The following is a 27,121-nucleotide window of genomic DNA, read 5'->3' as shown; positions in this document are numbered from 1 at the left end:
CTCATCAAGAATTCTGATCCATTGGTCTGGGGTGGGGAACAGACAGAGGTATTTGTTTTTAAAAGCTCCTCAGTGATTCTAAGTGCAGCCAGGGACCCACTGGTCTACATCTTATTAGTTTCTAATGTCTTGCTCCTCAGAGTGGCCTGGGGGCCAGCATCAGGGGCTAGACCTTCAGGGTCTCAGGCATCACCCCGGGCCCCCTGAACCAGAACACGCACTTGAACAAGATTCCAGGGGATCATCGGCTCAGTTATTAATAAGTTAAGAAGCACACAGCTCTTGCATCGTGCGTGTACGCCTCCCTTTAAGTAATTGATGTGTACTTGGAAGTGGTGTCTGAGGCTCGATGCTGTATACGGATTTGTGTTCTAGATCCGAGGTGGGGCTGGGAAAACGTCAACTGCTGAGGCACGTGGGTTTTCCGCTTGTTTATTTTTTTCCTTTTTAAATCTTGGTTTCTCGTAAAGCGAGGTCCCTTTGTCGTCCTCTGTCTGGCAGAGTGCAGGGGGCGGGACTGTGCCAGGAAAAGCAAGTTAGGACCCAAGAGGCCACCAGGGGCCTCTTTCCCCATGACCCCAGAGGGTGGACGTCACAGGGGCTCATGGGGCTGTCAGGGGTGGGCTGTGGGTGGCATTTCTTAATATAGTTAGTCAATAGCTGCGTTTTCTAAGTGCCACAGAGGACTAAAAGAATGTCACTTAAATGTCTGGCGTGGAGGTTACTGATGACATTGAGAGGGACATTTCCCAGGCCTTAGAAGGAGAACAGATGTCACAGAAGGGGGCGTCATGGAGACAGATCCCTCTGCTCAGGCCTGGTCACTGCCTTTTCACCACTTTGGCTCTGGGCACGAGTATAATGGTGTGAGCAGAGAGCTGGCATCACCCAGGGAGACTTTGACCTTGCAGTCCTTGGAACTTGACCTTGCTCAGGTCAGAGGAAGAGCTGAACGCTGCTGGCTTTCTCCCCTTTCCTCGGTTTATTGGCCTGTACAAAGGGCACGTTGCTGCAGCCAGCCATGTTGCAAAACTCGATAGTACAGCCTTGTTTCTCTGGGCATTTCCTTCCTTCTTTCCACCTGAGGTCTTGAGAAGAGGGTTCCTGTCCTAGACCTCCCTGCCTCTTCCCAGGCAAACAGGGAATGGGGGGAGAGAGCAGCAGGAGGCGGCAGGTCCCACTCTGCCCTTACCCTGTGACCTTCAGCTAAGCATTTTGCCCATCCGAGTCCTCATTCAGTATGAAAATGGGAAGAACACATCCCTCTTTGCAGGTGGCTATAGAAGTCTGTAAAGCAATGTATTGAAGAGTTCTTTGGGGACTTCTCTGGTGGCTAAGAATCTGCCTTGCAATGCAGGGGATGAGGGTTTGATCCCTGGTTAGGGAACTAAGATCCCGCATGCCGTGGAGCGCCCACTGAGCTGGCCAGCCACAACGTGCCGGGCTCTGCAATGAAAGATCCCACATGCCGCAAGGGACTAAGACTTGATGCAGCCAAATACATATATAATTTTTTTTTAAAGTTCTTTGAAAACCAGGTTCATGGTTTCAGTAGCTGTGCATAGTCTAAATGAGCATCTCTTGGATTGAATCATCTCTCTCCTACTAGACCTGTGATGTCAGCTTAAATCTCTTCCATGCCACTTTTTTTTTTCTGGGAATGACAGCTGACTTTAGAGTCTGATCAGTTCTGCAATCTTCAAGGAAATCAGCTCAGGCAAGATTACTTATTGGTGTTAAAACTATTAGGAAGTCTATCAGCAAGGGATGGACAGCACAGTTGTGGCATATTCATCTGATGAAATAAGACAAGCATAGGGAAAAACCTTGATACCCATAACAATATGCGTGCATCTCACAGACAATGTTGAGTGAAAGAGTTCATATTATAGGGTGCTAATTATACAAAGTACAAGTGTATCAAGATTGCCGGGAGAAATATCAATAACCTCGGACGTAAGATATGCAGATGACACCACCCTTATGGCAGAAAGTGAAGAAGAACTAAAGAGCCTCTTGATGAAAGTGAAAGTGGAGAGTGAAAAAGTTGTCTTAAAGCTCAACATTCAGAAAACGAAGATCATGGCATTCGGTCCCATCACTTCATGGCAAATAGATGGGGAAACAGTGGAAACAGTGGCTGACTTTATTTTTCTGGGCTCCAAAATCACTGCAGATGGTGACTGCAGCCATGAAATTAAAAGACGCTTACTCCTTGGAAGGAAAGTTATGACCAACCTAGATAGCATATTCAAAAGCAGAGACATTACTTTGCCAACAAAAGGTCCGTCTAGTCAAGGCTATGATTTTTCCAGTGGTCATGTATGGATGTGAGAGTTGGATAAAGAAAGCTGAGTGCAGAAGAATTGATGCTTTTGAACTGTGGTGTTGGAGAAGACTCTTGAGAGTCCCTTGGACTGCAAGGAGATCCCACCAGTCCATCCTAAAGGAGATCAGTCCTGGTGTTCATTGGAAGGACTGATGTTGAAGCTGAAACTCCAATACTTTGTCCACCTGATGTGAAGAGCTGACTAATTTGAAAAGACCTTGATGCTGCGAAAGATTGAGGGCAGGAGGAGAAGGGGATGACAGAGGATGAGATGGTTGGTTGGCATCACCGACTCAATGGACATGGGTTTGGGTGGACTCCAGGAGTTGGTGAGGGACAGGGAGGCCTGGTGTGCTGCAGTTCATGGAGTTACAAAGAGTCAGACATGACTGAGTGACTGAACTGATAAGAAGTACAGAAGGGGCAAAACTCATCTGTGTGAAGAAAGTCAGAAGGGTTTTCCTTTGCTTGGGGGCTATTATCTGGGAGGGGCATGAATGGGAGCCTGCTGGGGAACTAGGAACGTCCTCAGTCTTCATTTGAGTTGTGATTATGTGAGTGGAAACATACATAAATATCTTAGCACAACAGGAACTTCATGCATTTTCTGGTAAACATAACACTCTCTATTATGTGATTTAGTTGAAAGCTTTTAATGAGTCTTATCAAGCCTTTACATCTAACTTCTGGTTTCCGAGAAATGTAGGGACAGATGGACGAGCTAAATGGTACCGCGAGGAAGCAACTGGACAATTCCAGAAGCTGGCCCTTCTGCAGGACAATCAACGCAGTATCTTTCTCAGGGGTAGTTAGTTGAGGTCAGAAGAGCTCAAGAGACATCACGACCTTGGTCTGGATCCTGGTTTGGACAAAGCAGCTGTGAAGGAAACTTTCAGAGGCGCATGCTGTGTGCGGTGTTTAGTCGTTCAGTCGTGTCTGCCTCTTTGCGACCTCATGGATTGTAGCCCGTCAGTTTCCTCTGTCCATAGGGATTCTCCAGGCCAGAATACTGGAGTGGGTTGCCACGACCTCCTCCAGGGGGTCTTCCCAACCCAGGGATCAAACCCAGGTCTCCTGCATTGCAAGTGGATTCTTTACCGTCTGAGCCACCTGGGAAGCCTGCTTTACAGTATACAATTAATTAAAATATCAATATCTGTTGAAATTTTTTCTAAAAGAAAAATCTGTTAAATTTTTGATAGAGATTACAGTTTACCTTCTATGGAAATTGTAACAATTTAATTCATACCCATAGAGGCACATCAGTTCAGTTCAGTCGCTCAGTCATGTCCGACTCTTTGTGACCCCATGAACTGCAGCACGCCAGGCCTCCCTGTCCATCACCAACTCCCAGAGTCCACCCAAACCCATGTCATTGAGTCAGTGATGCCATCCAACCATCTCATCCTCTGTTGTCCCCTTCTCCTCCTGCCCTCAATCTTTCGCGGCATCAGGGTTTTTTCAAATGACTCAGCTCTTCGCAACAGGTGGCCAAAGTATTGGAGTTTCAGCTTCAACATCAGTCCTTCCAATGAACACCAGGACTGATCTGCTTTAGGATGGACTGGTGGGATCTCCTTGCAGTCCAAGGGACTCTCAAGAGTCTTCTCCAACACCACAGTTCAGAAGCATCAATTCTTCGGCACTCAGCTTTCTTTATAGTCCAACTCTTGTATCCATACATGACCACTGGAAAAACCATAGCGCTGACTAGACGGACCTTTGTTGGCAAAGTAATGTCTCTGCTTCTTAATATGTTGTCTAGATATGGATCAAGTTTTCGATGTCCTTAGGAATTTTTTTCCTGGTTTTGTTTTTCATGTTTTAAAGTATGATAATGCTAATTTGGTTCTATTGGAAAATGTTATTTTCAAAAGATTTTTGTTTTGTTTAGTCACTCAGTCATGTGACTCTTTACCACCCCATGGACTGTAGCAAACCAGGCTTCCCTGTCCTTCACTATCTCCCGGAGTTTGCTCCAACTCATGTCCATTGAGTCAGTGATGCCATCCAACCATCTTATCCTATGTAATCCCCTTTTCCTCCTGCCCTCAATCTTTCCCAGCATCAGATCTTTTCCAACGAGCAGGCTGTTCACATCAGGTGGCCAAAGTATTGGAGCTTCAGCTTCAGTCCTTCCAATGAATATTCAGGGTTGATTTCCTTTAGGATTGACTGGTTTGATTTCCTTGCTGTCCAAGGGACTCTTAAGAATCTTCTCCAGCACCATAGTTTGAAAGATGTTTACTGGCAAAAAATTAGGATTCATTTTCAGGTTGGTGAAGACAAGTCAACCCATAGGACCACCTTGGAAGTTTCCCTTTCTGTAAATAAACCTTTCAACAAGGAAATGGACATTTACTGGACTTCTGTTTATGCCAGCACTGTATGCATTTTCTCATTTCATAATAGCTATGTGTTTTTCCTTTTTTAATTAGGTTTAGTGGAAAAGTAATATAAATTAAAAAAAAAACAATATAAATTTGATGAAAAATATTTTAGTCACCTAACAAATAGGCAATGAAACATGATTCCCCTCCCTGCAGGAAACTCTTCTTCCCAGTTCCTCTTCCCAAAGGCAGCAACTATTAATGGTTTCTTGTGTATCTTTTCAGAAACAAAGCTTTCTTTGTTCACACAAGCATCTCTATGAATTGTGGTTCCTATATCAGTGATGTATTATACATGGGTGCTTTGACTCAACATATCTGAGAGACTCTTACGTATTTGCTCTTACGAAGGCCACCGATGGTCTGCCTGTGGTCAGACCCAAGGCCACCTGTCAGTCCCTCCCTTACCCCAGGGCTTCCAGGGCTGGTACTCTCCTGGGTTTCCTCCTACCCCCTCAGCTCTTTTGCTGGCTCCTTCAGGCCTCCCTGACCTCCGAACGTCATACTACCGGCCGCATCCTTGAACTTTTCTCTGCCTACACTCACACCCTGGATGATCTCATCCGGGCTTGATATCACCCCTATAGTGACAACTCCCGATTTTATATCTCTAGCCCGAGTCATGCCCTGAACCCCAGATTTCTTATCAGATTGCCCGCTTGAATTGCCATCAGATGTTTGACCAATGACTCAAACGGAAACTGTCCAAAATGGAACTCCTGACTTAAGTCCCTACCTCTTCACCTCCTGTCGTCTTCCCCCTTTCAACTCCATTTTTTTCCCCAGTTTTTCAGACCTCAAACCTCAGACATCCACGAGTTCTTTCTTGCTCTCAAATCCCATATCCCACCCATTAGCAAATCCCATCGACTCTTCCTTCAAGCAATATCTGACCAGTTCTCACCATCTTTGCTGCTACCTGGGTCTGAGCCACCATCAGTCATTACCTAGATTATTGCAATAGAACTAACTAGTCCTTTGTCCTCTAGCCTTGCTCCCCTGCCCAGTCTCTTCTCCATACAGCAGCAGAGTAGTCCTGGTTAAGCAAGATGAGGTCCTGTATTCCTCTGAGGAATCCTGTCTGTCTTACAGTGAAAGGCGATGTCTTTGCAGTGGTCCGGGAGTCCCATGTGATCTCTTTGTGGACTCGCCATCTGTTCCTCCTCCGTTGCTTCTTCTGCTCCAGCCTGCCTCGCCTCCTGACTGCCCCTTGTCAACACCAAGGCTGTCTTCAACTATTTGCAGTTCCTCTGCTTGAGAGCTCTTACCTCAGATATTTGCATGGATTTACTTGCTCACCTTTGTCACATTTTTGCTAAATGTGACCTTCCAGTGGGATTTACCGTGACTAGTGGATTAAGATGGTGATCTGCCACTTCCCATCTTCCTTGTATGCTTTATTATTAATTTTTTGTAGCATGCATCACTTACTAACACAGTAGGTCATTTATAAGAATATAAGCTCCACAAGGAGAGGTGGGAGTCGGGGGGGAGGTTCATCCATTTGCCTCCCACTTTTGCTGTTTTCATCATTGCAGTATCCCTAATGCCTAGAATAGTTCCCGACACATAGTAGATGCTTAATGAATATTTACTGATTGAATTATGGAACAGATATCATTCTGTTTGATTAAATGGCCACAGGAGTCCACTATATGGATGATGTAATGACAGCACAGTGGTGGCTAATTTTCACAAGGCATGTCTGATAAGGTCCTATATGAATTCAGACTCATTTATACTTCTCACCAACCTTGTGAGCTAGGTTTGATAATCACTTCCACCTAATAGATGATGAAACTGAGGTTTAGACAGTTTATTCCCCCAGTTCCACAGATAATACATGATCATGCCATTCTGGCTGTCTTGAACTAGCACATTTAATTTCTGTGCTAGACTGTTGCAGAATGGGTTTACTTAACCAGTTTCCTACAAATGGACACAACCTTTTGGTTCTCAGATGAGGCAAGCAAAGCTCAGAGAGGTTAAGAAGCTTGCACAAGGTCATACAGCTAGAATTCAAGTCCATCAAGTTGAATCCTGGGTTGGAACTCTCAATCACTACCCTGTCTCACCTCCTAAAGTCGCCTTCTCCCTAAGGAAAAGGATTGGGGTTAGGAGGGCAGTCCTACAGCATATTCAATAGCAAAGATATCACTTTGCCGACAAAAGTCTGTATAGTCAAAGTTATATTTTTTCTAGGAGTCATGTACGGTTGTGAGAGATGGACCATTAAGAAGGCTGGGTGCCGAAGAGTTGATGCTTTCGGACTGTGGTGCTGGAGAAGACTTGAGAGTCCCTTGGACAGCAAGGAGATCAAACCAGTCAATTCTAAAGGAAATCGACCCTGAATATTCATTGGAAGGACTGAAGCTGAAACTCCAATACTTTGGCCACCTGATGTAAAGAGCTGACTCACTGGAAAAGACCTTGATGCTGGGAAAGATTGAGGAAAGAAGGGGGCAACAGAGGATGAGATGGTTGCCTGGCATCACTGGCTCAATGGACATGAGTTGGAGCAAACTCAGGGAGATAGTGAAGGACAGGGGAGCCTGGCGTGCTGCCATCCATGCGGTGTCAAAGAGTCGGACATAATGGAACGACTGAACAACAACAAGGGTGGTGGCCAGCTTTGATTTTATCCCAAGCACAGTGGGAAGTCAGCTGGGTGGGGTAGGGGGAGGGCAGTTAGGAGCCTGATTGGACTGATCAAATCTGACTTGCCATCTGAAGTCTCTCCTGGCTGAAGTGCAGAGAACAGACTGGCTGAACTGAGGGGACAGACACATGGGCAAGGGTTTGGGGGAAGGGTTGATGGGCTCCGTGGCCCTGAAAGAAAGGAGCAAGGAATGAATCTGAGGAATATTTGGCCTGAGGTCTTGCCCCTCCCTTGGGTCAGCCATACTCAAAGTTTGGTTGATTGAGCAGGGCCGGGGACAGCAGAAAGGCCCACTCCCTTGGTCAAGGTGGGACAGCTCTGAAGGATGGTTCCAGCCCTGGAGGTCCCTGAGGGATGACCAAGATCTTAAACCAGAGGTATAAATGCATAATTTCCCATTCTCATGGAGAGGAGGTTTGAGGCCAGGATCTGCCCAGGGTTCCAGAGATGTGTGGGTGGGTCGGTGGGTCCCTGGTCTTGCCAATGCATGGGAGGATCTTGATTTTCCCTGGGCACGGGTCCTGGCCCTCAGAACACATTCCTCTCCTCTCACAAACGTCTCATCTCCAGTGGTGGTGGGCCTTGGGGGTGAGGGAACTCTTGACCTTGGAATGCTGGTTCAGGCTTTCCCACTTATCTACTCTGTGACTTTGGCCAAATCCCTTTCCTTCTCTGGGTCCAATGCTTCATTGATAAGACAGGAAGTTGGAGTAATCAATGACTCAGACTTTGAGGGTTTGTTGAAAGCTATGGTCATGATGCATGTGATTTCTGGCAGCTTCAGGGGTTCCTGAAGTCCTGGGGTGGGGCAAGGAGGGGACTTAATTGGACCTCAAGTTAAGAATCCTTACATATACACACTACTATGTAGAAAACAATCAATAAGGACCTACTGTATAATACAGAGAATTCGCCTCAATATTCTGTAACAACCTATATGGGGAAAGAATCTGAAAAAAAAAAAGATATATTAATAGTATAACCGAATTACTTTGCCGTATACCTGAAACTAACACAAAACTGTAAATCAATTATACTCTAATGTAAAATAAAAATTAAATTAAAAAAAGAATCCTTGCATGAAGCCACTAAAGAGTCACAGATGAAAGGATCAAGGTGTGGCACAGACCCACATACACGAACATCACTCGGTCACAAGGAAGAATCCTACCATTGGTGACAACATGGGTGAACGTAAAGGTTATCATGTAAGTGAAATAAGTCAGAGAAAGGCAAATACCATATGATTTTACTTATATGCTGAATCTAGAAAACAAATGAACAAAACTAGAAGCAGACTCAGATAGAACAAACTTGTGGTTGTGGGGCGGGGGTGAGGGGCAGGAATGGGCAAAACAGGTGAGGGAGATTAACAGGGACAAACTTCTAGCTATAAAATAAATAAGTAACAGGGCTGTAATGAACAGCACAGGGAATATAGTCAATAATACAGCTGATAATATTGTAATCACTTTGTGTGGTGACAGATGGTAACTAGAGTTATCGTGGTGATCATTTCATAATGCATTGAGTCATTATGTTGTACACCTGAAGCTAATGTAATACTGCAAGTCAATTATACTTCAATTAAAAAAAAACAAAAGAGTTCTTGGTGAGGTAGTAACAAGCTCCATTTCTGATGACCTGCTGGGAGGACCAGTCTAATACCCTGTCCTGATCCTCCTCACAATCTTTTAAGGCAAGCATTACTTTTTCAACCTGGAAATCAGAGGCAAAACTTAAGTAACTTGTCCAAGCTGGGAGGAACTAACTAGGACCACCCCCCCGCCCCCAGGCCAGGTCTTTCTGAAGCCAGAGACTGTTCTTCCAGTACAGTGAGCGGCAGGCATTGCTCCTTCTGCTCCCACCTGCAGCAGACCCTCTCATAACATCATACACTCTAGGCCTCAGAGCCGCTGCTCTTCTGCGGTGCTTTCAGGAGGCAGGGCTTACCTCCTAAGGTAAGAGGGAGGACCTGAGGCCCAGAGAGGCTAAGTGGCCTGCAAGGTCACCCAGCCAGGGTGTAAAGGGAGGGGAGATGGGTGAAGGGTGGAGCTAGCTGAGAGTGGAGACAGAAGACCTCTGTGCTTCCTCCTGGAATCTGGTGTGGACAAGCTTCACCTAGTTGCAGCTGGGAAGGCCTGTAGGAAGAGGGATGGGGAAGCTGTAATTAGGGGAAGAAGGCAGGCCCTTAGGGTTGGGCCTTAGAGAATAAGCTCCAGTCTGGTCACCCCTAACAACTTGGTTCTTCCAGTTCTCCTTGCCTCTCTTCAAGCCACCCCCAATTCTCAGGCCTGTCAACCTCATCCTTATTTTCCAAGGTCAGCTTAAATGCCTTCCCTGAAAATTGGAGACCCTTTCCACCCCACCCCACCCCATTCATTTTTCCTGCCGTGACCTGGGGAGTGATGCCCACTTTGCCCAAACTCTTTGAAGGTAGGATGCTCCCTAGGGCCCTACAGGGGAACCAAGGTGCCAGCCACCCTGATGCTTGAGCTTCTAGTTTCTCCCTTGCCTCTCCGTTGGAGGGAACCCAGAGTGTGTCTAGTGGTTAACCTCCTTAAGCCTGAGAAGGCCCCTGGGTGTTTATGTCCCCAACCCCAGGGGCCCCCATCCTGGGCCTGGGTCTGTCTCCTCCGGGGAAGACAGATGATCTCATCGAGTGTCTGCTGCCGCGCCAACCCCCGCCCACCCCCCGCTCGTCCTGCGCCCTCTGCTGCAGTTGGGACTGAATATTGCTCAGGGTACAGAGATGCTATTGATGAATGAAATTCAAGTGGCTCGATCACTCCGAAAGGACAGGCAGAAAGTGCCCACACCGAGACTCCTCTCGTCCCTTTAAAAAGTAAAAGCACTTGTCAAGGATCGCCCTAAATCCAGCCCTGCTCCCTCCATCCCCCAAGCTCCACGGCTGAGCCTTTCACACAAACACGCACCAAAGAACCAGACCCGGGGGCGGGGTGGGGTGGGGGGGGGGAAGGCGCGGCGCCTTTAAGAGGCGGCAGGCAGTGCTGCCCCCTGGCGGCCAGCGCTCTCGCGCTTCCTCCGCCCCGGCGGGGTCCAGCGGGCCGGCTGGCCGGGTCAGCACGGCGGTGGCGACGGCGGCGAGCCGCGCGCCGGAGCGAGGACCGGGACAAGGAGGAAGTGGCGGCGGCGGCAGGTGAGGACGGCGGGGGGCGCGGGCGGCCGCGTGCGCCCTGCCGGGGTCCGAGCCCGTCGGGAAGGGCACGCGCCCGTCTCGGATCGGCCGAACGCGCCGCCGGGGGCTCGGACGGGAGGGCCCCCCGCGATCGGGAGCCAGAGGGAGGGCCGGGAGGAGGGACTTGGGGGCGGCGCGCAGCCCGAGCGCGGGGGCCGATCGTCGGTGGCCGCCGCTGGAGGGCGTGCGGCTCGGTTCCGAGCGCCGGGAGGGCGGCGCTGGCGAGGGAGGGCCTGCCTCCTCTCCTCCCCAGCCCGGCCCGGCGCTCGCGAACTTGCGCGCCCGGAGCCCCACAGGCGGCGGGGGCGTGGGCGGCGGCGGCGCGGGCGGCCCCCGGCACGGTGGCAGCCAGTGGAATGCCGCGCTGAGCGCCGCTCCCTCCGCCCGGGCGCCCGCCCCGCCCCGGCCCGCCCCTCCCGGCAGGACTGCGCGCCCGGAGCCCCGTTCCGCGTCCCCGCCGCCGGGAGGAGGTGCCCGCACGCTCGCGGCGCGCGCCGGGCCGCCAGACTCGGCCTGTGGGCGATTTCCTCCGGACCCGAGCTCCCCGCCCGAAGAGGAAGATGCAGACCTTTCTGAAAGGGAAGAGAGTTGGCTACTGGCTGAGCGAGAAGAAAATAAAGAAGCTGAATTTCCAGGCCTTCGCCGAGCTGTGCAGGTAAGGAGGGACGGGGCTCCAGCCCCCCACCCCCCGGGGACCCCCGGCATGAGCCCCAGGTTCAGCCTCGGGGGGCTGGGGGCTGTTTCCGGAGGTTAGAGCGAAACGGGAAGAAACGGTGCGCGGGGACCCTGAGTCCGAGTAGCCAGGTGGCTGTGGTGGCCGCTGGCTGTGTTCGAGGGAAGCGGTGGGCAGTACGGGCGGTGTGGCACGGACCAGGGCTCTCAGGTGCACAGGGACCCCGGGTAGGGAGACCCCTGGCTCCCCCAGGCGTGATGGGAGCGCTGCTGAAGGTGGCAGAGGGACCAGGGAAATGGGGGGAATCCACGCTGTCTGCCTGTGGCTGGAGGTTACTTTTGGACTGGAGTGGTCCTCTTCCTTCTTCCCCCTTCTCTTCGTGGAGGCGGGCACCCATGTTTGTGTGTTTGCGGGGCACCTACTAGGTGCCCCTCCGGCGCAGCTCTCTGCAAGAATCTGTCATTGCATGTTGCTGGATTAAGCCTCTTTGAAGCGAGTAGCAATACTTGGCGTGTAGGTCATTTGCTGTCTCATTAGAGCCTCGCACCAGCCTTGAGAATTGGCTGGGTTGGTGATTCTGGCCCACATGTCTGAGGGGGGGAATCCATCCGCAGAGAGGTCGGGTACCTGGCCCGGGGTCCCACAGCCAGGGAGTGGCTGGTGCAGAATGTAAACGCTTGTGTAGAATGGCCTTCTTCCCTCGAGGTCCCCACCCCCCACCCCGTGCAGTTCCTTAGTGGTGAAGACTCCAGGTGTTTTATTAAGATGGGATCACATTCTTGGTCCATTACAGACGCATCCAGTCTTGGGTCGGCTTTGCCTCACCTTGTTCCCCTATGGTGGCTTTGCCTCTGAGAAGCCCTTAGTTAAATCTGGTTCTTAGTGAAAGCCTAAGAGAATCTGGCTCCCCAAGCCTTTTGCAAACTCCAGGTGGAAAACCTTTTGTTATGCCGTGTCTCCACTTGGTAGATTTGATTCTCAAAAATGGGCCCCCCTTGCATTTTTGTCTTTTTTGGGTCACCAAACATAATGATGAATTGAACAATTGAGTTTCCTTATCTCCTGGCATGCGGAGCGAGTGGCTGGTCTGAGCTGGCCTGTGCAGGCTGGCACAGCACCTCTATGCCCCTCTCATGCCTGTCCCCAGGGCCTGCTGCTCCTTGGCCTGTTCAGCCCTGCAGGCGCTCTGCTCCCTGCAGCCAGAGGGGCACACCTTGTCTAAAACAGTTCCTGAGGGTTGCGCATCCCTCGGTCTGGGTATGGAGTTGGCTGCCTCCTCTCCTGCTGGCTTCCCTGGGAGAAAGCAAGCTTTTCATTTTCAGGAGGGCATGCCAAATGACCGGGGAATTCACAAGGAAACGGGGAGGAACTTGCAGCCAAAGCCTTGGAAGTGTGAGGACTTTTGCAGCATTAGAAAGGGGCGCTTGAACACACACACGTGGACGATGTGCCCTAGACACTGAAGACATGTGCAGAAACCCCTTTGATGTGTTCTTGAAATCTGGTCTGGTGTCGGGTGCCCAAGCTCCCCCTGCAGTCCTCTGAGACTTGGGAAATCCCCACTGATACCTTGCACCCTTTTTCCTGAGGTCTTTCTCTATTTGTGTCCTCCTGTGCCTGCAGCTGAAGCACGAGGCTTGTCATCTGGTTGGTATGTTTTGCTTGGTAATTAGGAGGCTCTCGAAACACAGTTCCCACCGAGACTGAGACTCGTGGCTGGGTCCTCAGGCTGGACTTGCAGACTGCCTTTCCCTCCCCAGAGACCCTCCTGCCCTTAAACACTGGGGGGTTCAGGGCAAGCTATGATGTCAGCCGTTCCGGGGAAGCTCCAGCATGGAGTGTTCATTTCTCTGAAAGAGTGGTTGCGTTCAAAGTCTAGTTGCCTTCTTCTGGCCAAAATATTGACTTCAAAGAGAGGAAGAGAAATATCTGGGTCATTCTAGAACCTCAGGAAACCCACTTTGTGTTTTCATCAGGGGAGCTTTAGCTATTTTGTTGCTTAAGCTTAGGAAGGAATGGAAAACACCGAAAAGAATTTTTCTGTTTCTTCTCTCCTTTTTTATGGATACTTTCAGGGTGGCGCCCCCTGGTGGCCGCATTTCTGTACTGGGTGCAAAGTACTCCCACCCTCTGGAGTGGCCAGAGTCCTTTGCCCGCTGGTGGGTGTGATGTGAATGCTGGTGCAGTTTCAGTGGCTGAGAGGGGCTGTGGACGGACATTGTCACGTGGGGTTGCCATTTGGATGGGTGATGAATCATCCTCGAGTTCCATAGTGAAAAAGTCCAGAGATGTTTGAAAATGGCTTGAGGTCCTGCTGCGAATGTTTGGGGCAGTATCAGCGCTGGAGAGGATGACTTGAACGCAGCGGGATGAGTTGTTTCGCCAAATGCCAGGCCTTGTTAAAAAAAAAAAAAAAAAAATCTTAGGACCGGAAGGGAGATCTTGTCTACCCAGCCCCTTTGTTTCACAGGCACGAGACGGGGCAGGCTCCATACTTCTGTTCCTTTTGTTCAGCTACTAGAATGGGCGGACCCCCTCATCATGGTCACAGGGGTGCTGCCGTTCTGTCTCAGAGATTCTTCCTTGCAATCCTGAGCTGTGGCCTCAGCAAGCGTCTTGTCTGCTCTCCAAGGAGCATTGCCCCCTGCAGGTGTCTGGACCGTGGACCGTAGGAGCAGGTCCCACCGGGACACCTTAGCAGGGGGGAGGGCCGTCCCTTCACACCCTGGTCCTGCCTGGTTTGTTGATAAGTTCTTTGCCTGCATTAGCCCAGGGCTCTGGGAGGCTCCGGGAGGAGGGAGCTTCGAGTTTCCTGTTAACAGTAATTTGGCCTCTAGGGTGGCCCATACCTTCAGGGCCTACATTCCTTTATTTTAATTTCTTTTAATTTTAAAAATTATATACTTTTTGACTGCACTGCAAGACATGTGGGATGTCAGTTGCCAGACCAGGGATCGAACTTGCGTCCCCTGCAGTGGAAGCGTGGTGTCTTAAGGAGCATCCCTCTGGCTCCCTGACAGATAGGCCTTGACTTGGCTTATTTCTTGCGGGATTGTTCGTTCCCGACATTTGCCAGTGAGTCTCCCCCTCTCCAGGGATGGCTCTGCTTGTGTCCCCTTGGCTTCCCACCTGCCTGCCCCTTCCCCTAACCCTGGAGCAGCCTCAAGGCTTCCTCACACGCAGAAGGGACTTCAGAGGGGAAGCTGAGAGGTAAAGCTGTTAGTTGAAAATGTTGGGTGATTTTTTTTTTTTAAATGCTCTCAGTTCTCCGCGGTGGCCCGTGCGGATGTGCTGGCTGACCCGGTTCGCTGTGTCCACGTTTTCTGTGTCAGCCCTCCAGCGCCTCGCCTCGCCGCTCCTCTTTCCTGCAGCTGAATTTGCGGTGCAGGCTGTGGTGGAAAGACACACGACGTCGCAAAGCATTTTGGTGTGAAATGTGACCTCTGTCCGTCTTTACCATCACGTCAGCTGACCCGAACGCTTTCCTTTCCGGAACCTCATCTCATGTCATCCTCCCAGCAGCCCAGGGTGGCAGAATGGGGAAACTGAGGCTCAGGCCATATGAAGGACTTGGATTCGAAGTGAAGGGCTTCCCTGAGCCCAGATCCCAGGCCTTTACACCTGAGGATGTGGCTGCCTTGTTTATTAATAAGTTCTTTGCCCAGGTTAGGCCGGGGCTCTGGGAAGCTGCAGGAGGAGGGAGCTGGGAGTTTGCTGTTGACAAGAACCTGGCCTCTCAGGTGGCCCATACCCTCAGGGCCTCCATACCTTTATTTTTATTTTATTTTTTTAATGTTTAAAATTTTTTGATTTCTGGCCATGCCTTGAAGCATGCAGGATGTTAGTTCCCTAACCAGGGATCGAACCTGCGCCCCCTGTGGTGGAAGCGCTGCGTCTTATCCATTGGACTGCCAGGGAAGTCCTCATTCTTTTCTTTAAATGAAGGACTCTAGGTTTGTTCTTTTTGCTGGGAGGATTTAGCGTGGTTCTATCTTTGGGGAGATTCATAGTGGGGAGGAAGGAGAATTGTTTCCAGGGTTAAGTGATGCTGGTCTGTGAGTGGGTTTTATTTTTTCCGTTTCTTAATGATTGGATCTGGCACCATTTTGGGGGCATGGGGGTGGGAGGAGGTACTGACTTAAGTAACCTTTGCAGATGCACACTGGGACTGTTCATACTTAGCCTTTCAAATAAACACGTTCCACCAGCCTGCTGCGGGGGTGAACTGGGCTTCCTATGGGAGAAGATGGACCGCCAGGGCCGCTGCTGTCTGTTGATGAGCCTGCCCGGGTGCCGGGCCTGCCTCGACAGCAGGCCACCCATGTGACCGGGGCTCGTGCCTCGGTGTCCTCACTTGTAAAGTGAGGCTGATGACAGTATTCGCTCAGGGGGACCCGGACTGTGCCTGGAACTCTGTGGGTGGTGGTTTCTGCTGTTACTTTTTAGTTGGTCCTTGGGGAGTGGGTGAGTGGGCGTCTGCCCGCAAATGTCTGTCTATTCCTGGATCTTGGGCATTTGCAGGTTGAGTGTTCCTAGTTGGGGCAGTTTTAGAGCGACCCTGAAGTCCAGGAGGGAGGCTGACTGCTCATCCTGCCTGGGTGTGGGTCTGGGGCAAGGCTGGGGGTGCGGGGTGGGGGAGCCTACCCTGCCTGCTGCCCTGCCAGCATCTCCCTACACACCCAGCCCGTGGGGATCTTACAGCCCCTTGGAAGCCGGGGCTGCGGTCTTCACCTGTTTTATGGATGCAGAGCCTGAAGAAATTATGTTAACGCAAGATGATACTTTTGTTTTTTTCAAGTTTGGAGATTCAAGAGGAGTTTGTACTGGGTTTCCTGAAAATGCCAAGAGTCTCCATGCCAATCGCGCTACTGCTATGATTAGCTCACATTTATTGTTTTATCTTTTTGAATATTTAATACATGCCTATGTTAAAACCTAGAGGATTCAAAATACACAATGAAAAGGACTCAAAATACACAATGAAAAGTCAGTCCATTTCCTCCTTGTTCTTGAGTTCCGGTCACTCAGGGACACACGCTGTCGGCAGTCTCTTTCTCTCGAGGTGGTTTTTTTTTTTTTAACTTAAAAAAAAATTGAATGATTCTTGAAATTCTGTGGTACTTTACAGTTTTCCAAAGTTTCACACATGTGATTTTGTATGTGTGTGACAGTCGCTAGGTCATGTCTGACTCTTGCGACCCCATGGACTGTAGCCCGCCAAGCTCCTCCGTCCATGGGATTCTCCAGGCAAGAATACTGGAGTGGGTTGCCATGCCCTCCTCCAGGGGATCTTCCTGACCCAGGGCTAGAACCTGGGTCTTCCGCATTGCAGGCAGATTCTTTACCATCTGAGCCACCAGGGAAGCCCCACACGATTTTATATAATAATATAATAACCTTTTTAAAAAATCCCCTATTCCTATGTTGCCCCCCCCGCCCCCCAACCCCAAGGGTTTTGTGCAAAACACAGGGCATACGTGTATGGATCTCTTCCGCACGTATTGTTCTGTCCTTGGTTCCTTTCATGAAACGCTGTGTCTTAGAGACACTGCCCATCACTGCTTCTCTGGGGACACTTCTTATCACTTACCTCCTTTCTTTAACGGCTGTGGGTTTCAGGTGTTAAAACAATGGACCCTATTTCTTGCCCTGTGCTTGGCGTCTACTGGTGTAGATGGTAGGCAGGGCATGGTCCACCCCCTGGTCTGGCTGCTCATTGCCAGATGAGTGAGGGGGTACAGGCGTTTGACTTTTTCGGGGCAGTTCTGAAACCACTCACCAGGACAGGGCGCTGCTCACTGGTGACAGCGAGCGGAAGGACCTGTTACCCACTCCCTCCCCGGCACAGTGTGTGGACATTTTTGATCTCGGCCACACACATGGGTGAGAAATGATACTGTTGGTTGCGTTTCTCTTATGATGGGAGGACTGAGTTCCCGTGGGCAGGGATGGCCGTGCTTGCTGGGGCAGAGCTCGGCTCACTTGTGCATCAGGCTGGGGCCACCCTCCCAACCCCTGGGCCCTCCTGCCTCCACTCCACGGGTTATTTCTCCTCGATGTTTAGCAGGCTTGGGGCATTCAGCAAAGGCCCATGTAGTGAAGTGCCGCATGAGAGTTGGCTGTTAAAGAGGGTTTCTGTTCCTCGTTGTGTTTTGAGTTCAGTTCGTAAGCCGGCTTTTTACAGGAATATTCTGGTACCTTTTTTAGAAAGCCAGATTCATTTAGAAAGCACGTGGTCATCCAGGAGCTGAGCACCTACTCCTTGCCACCGTGTGGATCTCAGACGCCATCCCTCTGGGTGCGGGAATCTGGTCCACGCAGCCATTCCCGCTCTGCTGGCCGGCCTGGGCATGTGCGGCCTTGCTGGGAGGGGAGCCCATGCAGGGTGGGGTGGCTGGTCCCAGGTCACACTGTGGGATGGGGGTGGGGGGGCGGGGGTCGTCTCACTCCTAGACCAGAGCCCTCTCCCCACTGCCTGCTTTCAAACAGCGCTTCCTCCAGAGCTGTGAATGAGGCCATTCCCACTGGGCTATTTGAATTCCGCCTGCTGCTTTGTCTTGCCGGCTCCCAGCCGCCCTGAGAAGGCAGCTGTCCCTGCGGCCCGGGGCCTCTCCCTCCAGCCGGGCCCATCGTGGTGGCGGGGCAGAGGATCGTGACAGCCCCTGGGGGTGAGGGCTCGGGGGTGGATCTGACACCGGCTGTGGGGATTTGAGAACCACTCCCGTGAAGGACCCCCCCACCCCCCAACTCCTGCCCCTTCCCTCCCAGGCCCGTGGGTGTGGGGTGCCCACTGTATTAACCGCCCTTGGAGGCCCCAGCTGGCAGAACGCGCTGGGTCCACTCTGCACAGCCACCAGCCGCCCCGGGGGAGTAGCGGGACACACACGTCAAAGTCCTCCCTGGATGGCTTCTGAGAGATGCTTGGTTTTCTTTTCGCTTCACTTAGGATCTCGAACCCTTAGTGCCTCCTGGCTGGCCTTGTTATTTCTCTCCGCTCCTTGTCCCTCTCTCCTTTGGCAGGTGGATTCCATAAAGGTCGAGACTTGGGCAGTTCTGTTCCCTGGTGAAGCCCCCCAGTGCTTGCTTGTAGCAGTGCGCACAGTAGGGGCTCAGAGAGGGTGTCTGTTAGTGGGTGAAGGAACCAACCGGTGGGTTTTGAAGCCTTTTCCAGGCCCTTGTGACTCAGCAGAGTTGCTTGTGATTCTGGAGTGCCCTGGGCCAGGAAAGAAACCCCAGGGTGAAGGTGGTGTATCCCAGGTCAGGTCATCGGCTTTATTCCTTCATTTTTTTTAATTTTTTTATTGAAAGATAATTGCTTTACAGAATTTTGTTTTCTGTCAAACCTCGACATGAATCAGTCATAGGTATACATATATCCCCTCCCTTTTGAACCTCCCTCCCCGTCTCCCACCCCTCTAGGTTGATACAGAACCCCTGTTTGAGTTTCCTGAGCCATACAGCAAATTCCCGTTGGCTGTCTATTTTACATATGGTATTCCTTCGTTAAAAAAAAAATAGTTATATTTATTTATTTGGCTGTGCTGGGTCTTCTTTGCGGCGTGGGCTTTTCTCTAGTTGCAGCGAGTGGGGGCTGCTGTCTATTTACGGGGTGCAGGAGGCCTCTTACTGCACTGGCTTCTCCTGTAGTGGAGCGTAGGCTCCAGGCCTCGAGGGCTTCACTCCTTGCTGCAGCGTGGGCTCAGTAGTTCAGGCTTTAGAGCACGGGCTCGATAACTGTGGTACATGGGCTTAGCTGTTCTGCGGCATGTGGGATCTTCCTGGATCAGGGATCAAATCCGTCTGTTGCGTTGGCAGGTGGATTCTTTACCACTGAGCCACCAGGCACACCTTATTCCCTCATTCTTTCATTCACTCAGCAAGTCCTCAGGCTCCACCCTGGCCTGCCCTGTGCTAGCTGGTCCCTGCCTTCCTGTGCCTAGAGGCTTGGTAAGGAGACGAAGGGAAACCAGCATACAGACACGTTTAAAATGCTGCAGGATGGAGCTAGAGCCAGGAAGCCTGCAGATGGGAGAGCCGTGGCAGGAGCAGCTGCAGCCACTGTGTGGCCAGAGAAGGCCTCTCTGAGGAGGTGACGTTTAGTAAGAGCGAGTGCCCATTCCTCTGGGAGGTAAAGAGCTACAGGGCGGGTGGGGTCTGCTGCCTGGAGGTCACTTGCCTGGCCTGCCTCTGCTGTGGCCCTGGGTGCCCTGAGGACCAAGGGCAGCCACCTGGGTAAGGGCAGGTCGGTTTCCATGTTGGGCAGGTGGTGGTCAGAGGAGGCAGCAATGTTTCCTCCAGTGGCCTTGTTCCCTGACAGTGTCAAAAGGGACCAGGTGGGTGGCCCTGGGACCTTCCTCCACCTGAGGCTGTGCTCTGGGGGCTGGACAGGAGGACGGATGCTCCCCTCTGGCCTGGTTCAGTCCAGTCTTTGTGTTCGGGAATGAGCTCTTCTGGGCCTTGAGGGTGGGCTGGGGTGAGGGATCATGGGGGACCGTTGGGGGACCTGGGTAGGCCTTAGGCCAGCTGAGCTTTCCTGAGGATCAGCTTAGGCCTTGGGTCCCCAGGGAGCGGGGGGAAGGATGCTTGTTCTCTTTTACACTCATTTACCTTCCTCTAGGGGTTTCCCTGATGGCTCAGGGGGTAAAGAATCTCCCTGCAGTGCAGGAGACGTAAGAGACACGGGTTCAATCCCAGAATCAGGAAGATCCCCTGGAGGAGGGCATGGCAGCTCACTCCAGTATTCTTGCCTGGAGAATCCCATGGACAGAGGAGCCCAGGGGGCTACAGTCCATAGGGTCGCACAGAGTCGGATGCAGGACTGAGCAACTGATCACAGCACCTTCCTCCAGGCCGGTGTTTGCTGACCTTCCCAACAGAAGAAGCACTTGGGGCATCAATGAAGAACATATCCTTGAGTCCACCTGTCCCCCGCTTAAAACCCTCCAAGGAAAGGGTCTGGGAGCCTTCTCTTAACAAGTGCCCTGACAATTCTTCTGGGAAACAGACACTGTCACTTCCTGAAGAGTGTTACTAGGCCTCACCCCAGAGCCATCAGGCATGTTTGGCGCTGAGTTAAACAGGCTAGAGCAGCCTCTTTACTGTGGGGCTTCTCTGGGAAAGGGGCCTCCAGGAGGGCGTCTGGGATGTAAAGGTTCTTGGGCTGGTTTGTCCCCAGAACCGCTGTGTGGGACTTGTGTTGCCTGGAGCCCACCTGGGTAGCTCTGGTGTGGCACCCACCATCCACTGCCTTGTTTGATCCTCGTTACGTGAGAGGAGGGACGGGCAGTGGCAACAGGCTGCCTGCCAGCTACCCTGCCTGCTGGTTGCTACCTTGTGGGCAGTGTTCTCTCCCCGCTGATGCTGGGAAAGATTGAGGGCAGGAGGAGAAGGGGACCACAGAGGATGAGATGGTTGGATGGCATCATCGACTCAATGGACACGAGTTTGAGTAAGCTCCAGGAGTTGGTGGTGGACAGGGAAGCCTGGCGTGCTGCAGTGCATGGGATGACAAAGAGTTGGACACGACTGGAGGACTGAACAACAACAACTCTCCCCTTTTAAAAATGTCTTGCCTCCCGGCGCCTGTTTTACACTGAAATTCCTTAGTGGCGGATCCTGGGGCTGGGGAGGAGCTGCTTTGGTCTTTGCTCAGGAAGCATTCCTGAGGACTGGCTAGGCCAGGTGCACGCTGATTATCAGGCAGGGGGCCAGGAGCAGAGGTGGGGCGGGGGAGGGGCAGCCCCTGGTCTGCAGAGCCCCTTGTTCTGCGGTGTTGTCTGCAAACCCACTGGCTCCTCATCAGCCTTCTGCCTGCTCGGGTTTTGGAGCCTGAGACATGAAACCAGAACTGGGGGCTCATCCAGGAGGCCCCGATGCTGCAGAAGGGCTGTGTTCAATGCCCCCTGCTCCCTCCAGTGACTCACACCCAATTTCCAAGCAGAGGTGAAGCCTACCACAGGCCAGGCACTATTGAAGATGGGGAATGTCCTCTCCAAGACGGGTCGCGTGTCTCCATATGCTGGATGAGAACACGGAGGCATAGGGAGAGGCGAGATGACTTGCCAGATCACCCGGCTGTGAGTGGCAGGGTTGGGACTCACCCTCGGGGCGCACTGACTCCTGAAACTGTGCTTTTTCCACCCTGCCAGTTGGCCATCATCTCATCCAGGTACCACTGGCTTGAAACCCAGTTTCAGAAGAAAATCGAGGCGTTCTTTTCTGAGCATCCTCTGAGCGTTGTGGTTGGGCCCGGAGGCGTGGTGGGTGGTGAGATGACTGTACAGTCAGAGCGACAAGACTTGCCCAGTTGGCTGTGGATGCCTGGCGAGTCATTCCACTTCCCTGAGCCTCTGTGCTTCCCTCTGTAAAGGGGGGCATTAGTACACCCCCCTCCAGGGCTACTGAGCATGGAGCGCTTCATACGTGCTGGGACTTGCCCTCCCCACTGGCCCCCCTATCCAACCAGGCCACAGTCTGGGGTCTCTGACATGTGTCTGGCCAGAGCCCCCAGCCCAGGGCAGACAAGGTAGCCCCCCTGCCCCCTCCTTCCCCCTTTTCTGGTGTTGGGGTCCTCCAGCACCCGTGACCAAAACACGGCCTCTCAGCTGACTGCTTCCTGGGAGGGGCTGGGAGTGGTAGGTGGGTGCTGAGTGGAGGCCACTGTGGGAGTTTCGCTTTCATTTCTACCTCGCACCCTTATCCATCCAACAGTTGAGGGCCAGGGTGTGGAAAACCCTCGAGCCCCTCCTTGGGGCACCCGTCCCAGTGTAGGTTGCTCGGCGCCCCCTTCCCAGAGGGTGAGTCTGGGTTGCCCCGGGCGTCTTCTCTTTGCAGAGCACCCCATTCACTCCTTTGTGCAGTCACACAGTATGTATTTATCGAGTGCCTGCTGAGTGCTGGACACTCTTGGGCGCTAGGATCCATGCAGCAGTGAGCTCCCCAGGGCAGCCTGGGGCCACGGAAGCCTCTTCCTTGCTGTGCGCCTGGCTGGGTCTGAGGGAGGGAGGTGTGGTAGGGAGGGGTGTGCAGGTTGTGTGGGGGCTCTCTTCCATTCTCCCAGAGGGGATCGGGGACCCTTGGAGAGAACGGGGGCATGTTGGCACGTGTGGGGGTATTTGTGAGTCCCCAGGGGCTGTCAGGTTGGTGCTCATCCTCCCAGGGCCCTGGGCATCTTCTGAGGACCATTCAGTGCTGTGGGCCTCTTGGGTTCTCTCTGGATGGAGTTTCCTCTTTGCACCCCAGCCCGGGTTACAAAGGCCCAGAAAGATGCAGAGTGAGCCCCTAGTTTTAGACCCAGTAGATGGGGCAGCTTGGATTTGAACCTTGCCTTGCTGACACTAAAGCATATCTTCTTTAAGATTTTATCCTAAAAGTCCTAGCACTCAGGCCCTTTTCAAGGGCTCCTTGAACAGAAAAGGAATGCTGGCCATTTCATCAGAGATCTTTTCCTGCCTCTGCGTGGGCAGGTCTGGGCAGGGACACCAGGATCCTATCAGGAAAGAGTTCTGGTTCTTTCGAAATCAGCCCCCAAGCCCCTCACCCTCACCTTGACCTGCACGCAGGCATGTTGCGGCCTGTGCTCATGGGGTTGTAGGTGCTCAGACCTTTGCTGCTTGACCCTCTGGGCATCAAAGCCCCTGCTGGTGAGAAATGTACTTATTTTTCTTATGTCCTTGGAGGTGCTGCTGTGGCTGCCCTGGTGGTGAGGGGACAGTGGGCTCCTTTGCATGAGGCCGTGGACATCATGGCATTGTTTCCAGTGCTGTGAGAATAGCTAAATCCTTGGAATCGGAGAAGGCAATGGCACCCCACTCCAGTACTCTTGCCTGGAAAATCCCATGGACAGAGGAGCCTGGTAGGCTGCAGTCCATGAGGTCACTAAGAGCCGGACACGACTGAGCGACTTCACTTTCACTTTTCACTTTCATGCATTGGAGAAGGCAATGGCACCCCACTCCAGTACTCTTGCCTGGAAAATCCCATGGACGGAGGAGCCTGGTAGGCTGCAGTCCATGAGGTCACTAAGAGCCGGACACGACTGAGCGACTTCACTTTCACTTTTCACTTTCATGCATTGGAGAAGGAAATGGCAACCCACTCCAGTGTTCTTGCCTGGAGAATCCCAGGGACGGTGGAGCCTGATGGGCTGCTGTGCGACTCTGTCGCACAGAGTCGGACATGACTGAAGTGACTTAGCAGCAGCAGCAGCAGCAGCAGCAAACCCTTGGAATAACAGTAGCTCCCCATCCTGGAGGTCCAGTCACCAGCCTGATCCTGTGCTTTAAGGCTGTCATTCCACATGTGGAAACAATCTCAGAGAGAGTAACTGACCTCCCCAGCACTTCATAGCTGGTCCCTCCTAGGGGTGTGAGTTGAACAGCACTTCTGTGAATCCAGAGCCCAGACTCTTGACCATTAGAGTTTATTTTCTTTGTAAGTAAAGGCAGAGGATGAGAGGATGGCTCTCCTTTTGTCTGAGTTCTTTCTAATGACCTGTCCTTAGCACCCCTTAGTTTTAAAATTTTCTCCTTTTCATTTTCAGTTTCGTTTGGATGCATGGCTTGCTGGGAATCAGGAAATTTAGGTCCTGGCTCAGGTGGTGTTCACTCAGGCTGGGCATCAACTGAGACACCTTTCAGCAGCGTTGTCATCTGTCTGTGGATGTTGAGTTTGGGTCTCCCAGTATGTGATGTGCTCTGTCCAGACAGTGTCACTCAGATTCCCAGGATCCCCTCATTCCTGCCTCTCAAACTCCTTCCTTGAAATGCTCTGAGCCCGTGTGGATGAGGCCCCATGGCCTTGTTATTGCTCAGTTGCTAAATCATGTCTGATTCTCTGTGACCCCATGCAGCACGCGAGGCTTCTGTGTCCTTTATCATCTCTCAGATTTGCTCAAACTCATGTCCATTGAGTCAGTGATGCCATCCAACCAACTCATCCTCTGTCACCCCCTTCTCCTCCTACCGTCAATCTTTCCCAGCATCAGGGTCTTTTCCAATGAGTTGGCTCTTTGCATCAGGTGGCCAAAGTATTGGAGCTTCAGCTTCATCAGTCCTTCCAATGAGTATTCAGGATAGATTTTCTTTAGGATTGACTGGTTTGATCTCCTTGCTGTCCAAGGGACTCTGCAGAGTCTTCTCCAATACCACAATTTGAAAGCATCAGTTCTTAGGTGCTCAGCCTTCTTTATGGTCCACCTCTCACATCCGTACATGACTACTAGAAAAACCATAGCTTTGACTAGACCGACCTTTGTCAGCAAATGGACTTATACTTCTGTTTAAGTTGCCATGTGTGTCCCTTTCTGGGGTCACCTTGGGGAACCTTGGTGCTTTTTTTCCACTGAAGCTCGAGGGTTTCAGAAGCACCTTGGAAAGATCCCCAAAGCCCTGGAAGGCTCTTGGGAACATTCTTGTTGGAGCCAATCCTTGGCTTCAGAAGTGGGAAATGCTTTTGAAGGAGCTTCAAGAACTTGGAGGCAGAGGTGCTGTCTCTGTGACTTTGGGCCAAACCACTTAACCTCTCTGAGCTTTTCATTTCTATACCCGAAATGGGAATTTTAGTACCAGCCTGCAGCAGAATACTTTAACAGATTGGGTGAGCTGAGGCAGCTTGAGTCCTTTTTAGCACAGAGCCTGGCGCCTGGTGGGCAAATGGTAAATACTGTTATTCGTGTTAGAGTCAGCCATTAAAGGCTGATGGACCGTATGTTTGAGCTTATGTGTGAGCAGCCCTCGTATCTGGGAAGAAGATGGGCAAGCCGAGTTCCAGAAGCCTCTTAGGTGGGGCCGTGCTAGATTGGTGTCCCAGGAACAGTGTGTGTCTTGGTCAGTGATGGGCTGTGAATGCTGACACAGCCTTTTACTGCCTGGGTGGCCCCTCCCTGGTTTCATAAAGGAAATCAACCCTGACTATTCATTGGAAGAACTGATGCTGAAGCTGAAGCGCCAACACTTTGGCCACCTGATGCGAAGAGCTGACTCGTTGGAAAAGACCCTGATGCTGTGAAATATTGAGGGCAGGAGGAGAAGGGGGTGACAGAGGAAGAGCTGGTTGGATGGCATCATTGACTCAAGGGACATGAGTTTGAGCAGACTCCGGAAGATAGTGGAGGACAGGTTAGCCTGGTGCGCTGCAGTCCATGGGGTCAAAAAGAGTCGAACATGGCTTAGTGATTGAACAAACAACAGTCGGGCCTTAATTTCCTCCTTGACAGGAGTCAACCTGATGCCTGTGCACAGGAGGGGCTCAGCACACAAGCTTCTCCTTTCTTGTTTGGGCCAGAGGCCATCCCTGACAGAAGCCGGGAGGGCTGCCTTTCACTCCCCGGACCTGTAGTCAGGCCGTCTGTGTTGTCTGTGTCGCCCCTCCCTTACTGCTGAGATGCAGCAGTTCGCCATCGCAGAGCAGCAGTTTCCCCGCCCCTCGGAGCCAGAAGGGGCCCTTGCAGGTGAGGATCTGCAGCTCAGAGCGCCAGGCCTTGCAGGTTCGAGCACTCAGTGAGTCAGCCCAGCGTGCTGGGCCCTCGTCCTGGAGTCCACGAGCGGGCTTCCTTTGGCCTCCAGGGAACTGCAGATTGAAAGCAAGGCCAGAGTGTGTTCTGTTCTGTTCTGTTCTGGGTCATGGTTGACAGATCTCTCCTTGACCAGGATGAGTTCTTTGGTCCACAGGCCCAGATAGTTGGTGTCCCCCTGCCACCATCCCAGTGGTCTTTCCTCCAGCCTTGCCAGGAATGCCAAAGGGGCAAACTCTTTGAGGTGCTCCACTGGGAAGGGTCCGGGGGTGGCCATGTGGGACACAGACAGTTCTGAGGGGAAGGGGAAGGATGGTGACTCCCCTGGGGGTGAGCCTGGAGGACTGGCCAGGCGCCTACACCTCTGTCTGCATCAGTGGAGGACACCACAGGGCACTCTTCTTTCTCCATCAGCCGACAGACGTGGCGAGTTATTGGGGTGAAGTTAATGATCTGAGAGAAAAGCAGCTCTCTGACTGATTTCTACGAGTCACAGCAGTGTCTGGGTTTCAGTAGAAACCTCAGGGCCGACCAGGTTCAGTCATAAAGTAGCTCCTGTAAGTGTTAACACAGTGCAGAGGCAGCTTCAGGTCCAAGTGGATCCAGGGGCTCTCATGGTGTCCGCAGGACCTGGTCTCTCTCCTCCCCAGTCTCCCTTGTGTGGCTTCGTTCTGAGGCCCAAGTGATGCAAGATGAGTTCTCACAGCTGACCTTTATTCTGAGTGCCGAGGTCCTCATGTGGTATCACCTTTGATCTACATTACACCCCTTGGGGTGTGGGCTTGGAGTGCCCCTGTTTCCTCATAGAAGGAGTGGAGGCCCCGAGGGGTTAAGGAACTAGCTCAGGGTCACAGCTAGTGGGGGGGGGGCTGGGGTGCGAACGCGGGCTGGGGGCTTTGGGCCTCCCCTCTACCTCGGAAGGGTCAGCCTGGGTCACACCCTCATCCCTGAACCAGTTGTGGGGGCCGGGGAGTGCCCGGTTCCTGAACCCATGGTCGGCGTGTGGGCAGGGTGGACCCCACGTAGGAAGCTGGGTACTTCCCTGAAGACAGCGGGCTGGCCGCTGGGCAACCAGGGGAGGTGCGGGTGCTCCCCGGTTCTGGGCTCCAGGGCAGCTGGTGGGAGGGTAGGGGCTTTCTGCCTGCCTGAGAGTTTGCACTCAGACTCCAGGGTCAGGGCGCTGTTCCCAAGAGCAGGGTGACGAGTATCCCTGCAAGTGGGCCCCTGGCTTCCGCTTTCCCCTCAAATAAACCTGAGCCTGGTTTATCTCCACAGTCGGTCGGACCCAGGCAGATTCTGAGGGCCCTGGGCCCAGGGTCACGCTGGGTCGTCCTGGAGGAAGGGCTTATGTAACCCTTC

General features: G+C 52.3%; 1 protein-coding gene across 2 annotated transcripts in view; it reads left to right on the top strand.

The window, feature by feature from the left end:
• The first annotated feature begins 10,421 nt into the window (after positions 1 to 10,421).
• Positions 10,422 to 27,121, top strand: part of ITPK1 (inositol-tetrakisphosphate 1-kinase) — a 164,169-nt gene continuing 147,469 nt past the window's right edge. Inside the window, exons 1-2 of one of the 2 annotated variants that reach the window (XM_015459328.3) lie at positions 10,422 to 10,538; positions 11,001 to 11,232. In XM_015459328.3, coding sequence (XP_015314814.1) covers positions 11,138 to 11,232 — 95 coding nt within the window. In that variant the 5' untranslated portion in view covers positions 10,422 to 10,538; positions 11,001 to 11,137. Of the gene's footprint in view, positions 10,539 to 11,000; positions 11,233 to 27,121 lie in introns of those variants that run through there. The other variant, NM_001192489.3, reaches the window with a different exon arrangement.

The sequence above is a fragment of the Bos taurus genome, chromosome 21 (genome assembly GCF_002263795.3).
Source record: "Bos taurus isolate L1 Dominette 01449 registration number 42190680 breed Hereford chromosome 21, ARS-UCD2.0, whole genome shotgun sequence".
NCBI lineage: Eukaryota > Metazoa > Chordata > Mammalia > Artiodactyla > Bovidae > Bos > Bos taurus.
Note: the sequence above shows the minus strand (reverse complement) of the source record. Positions and strands in the feature narration are given on the sequence as shown.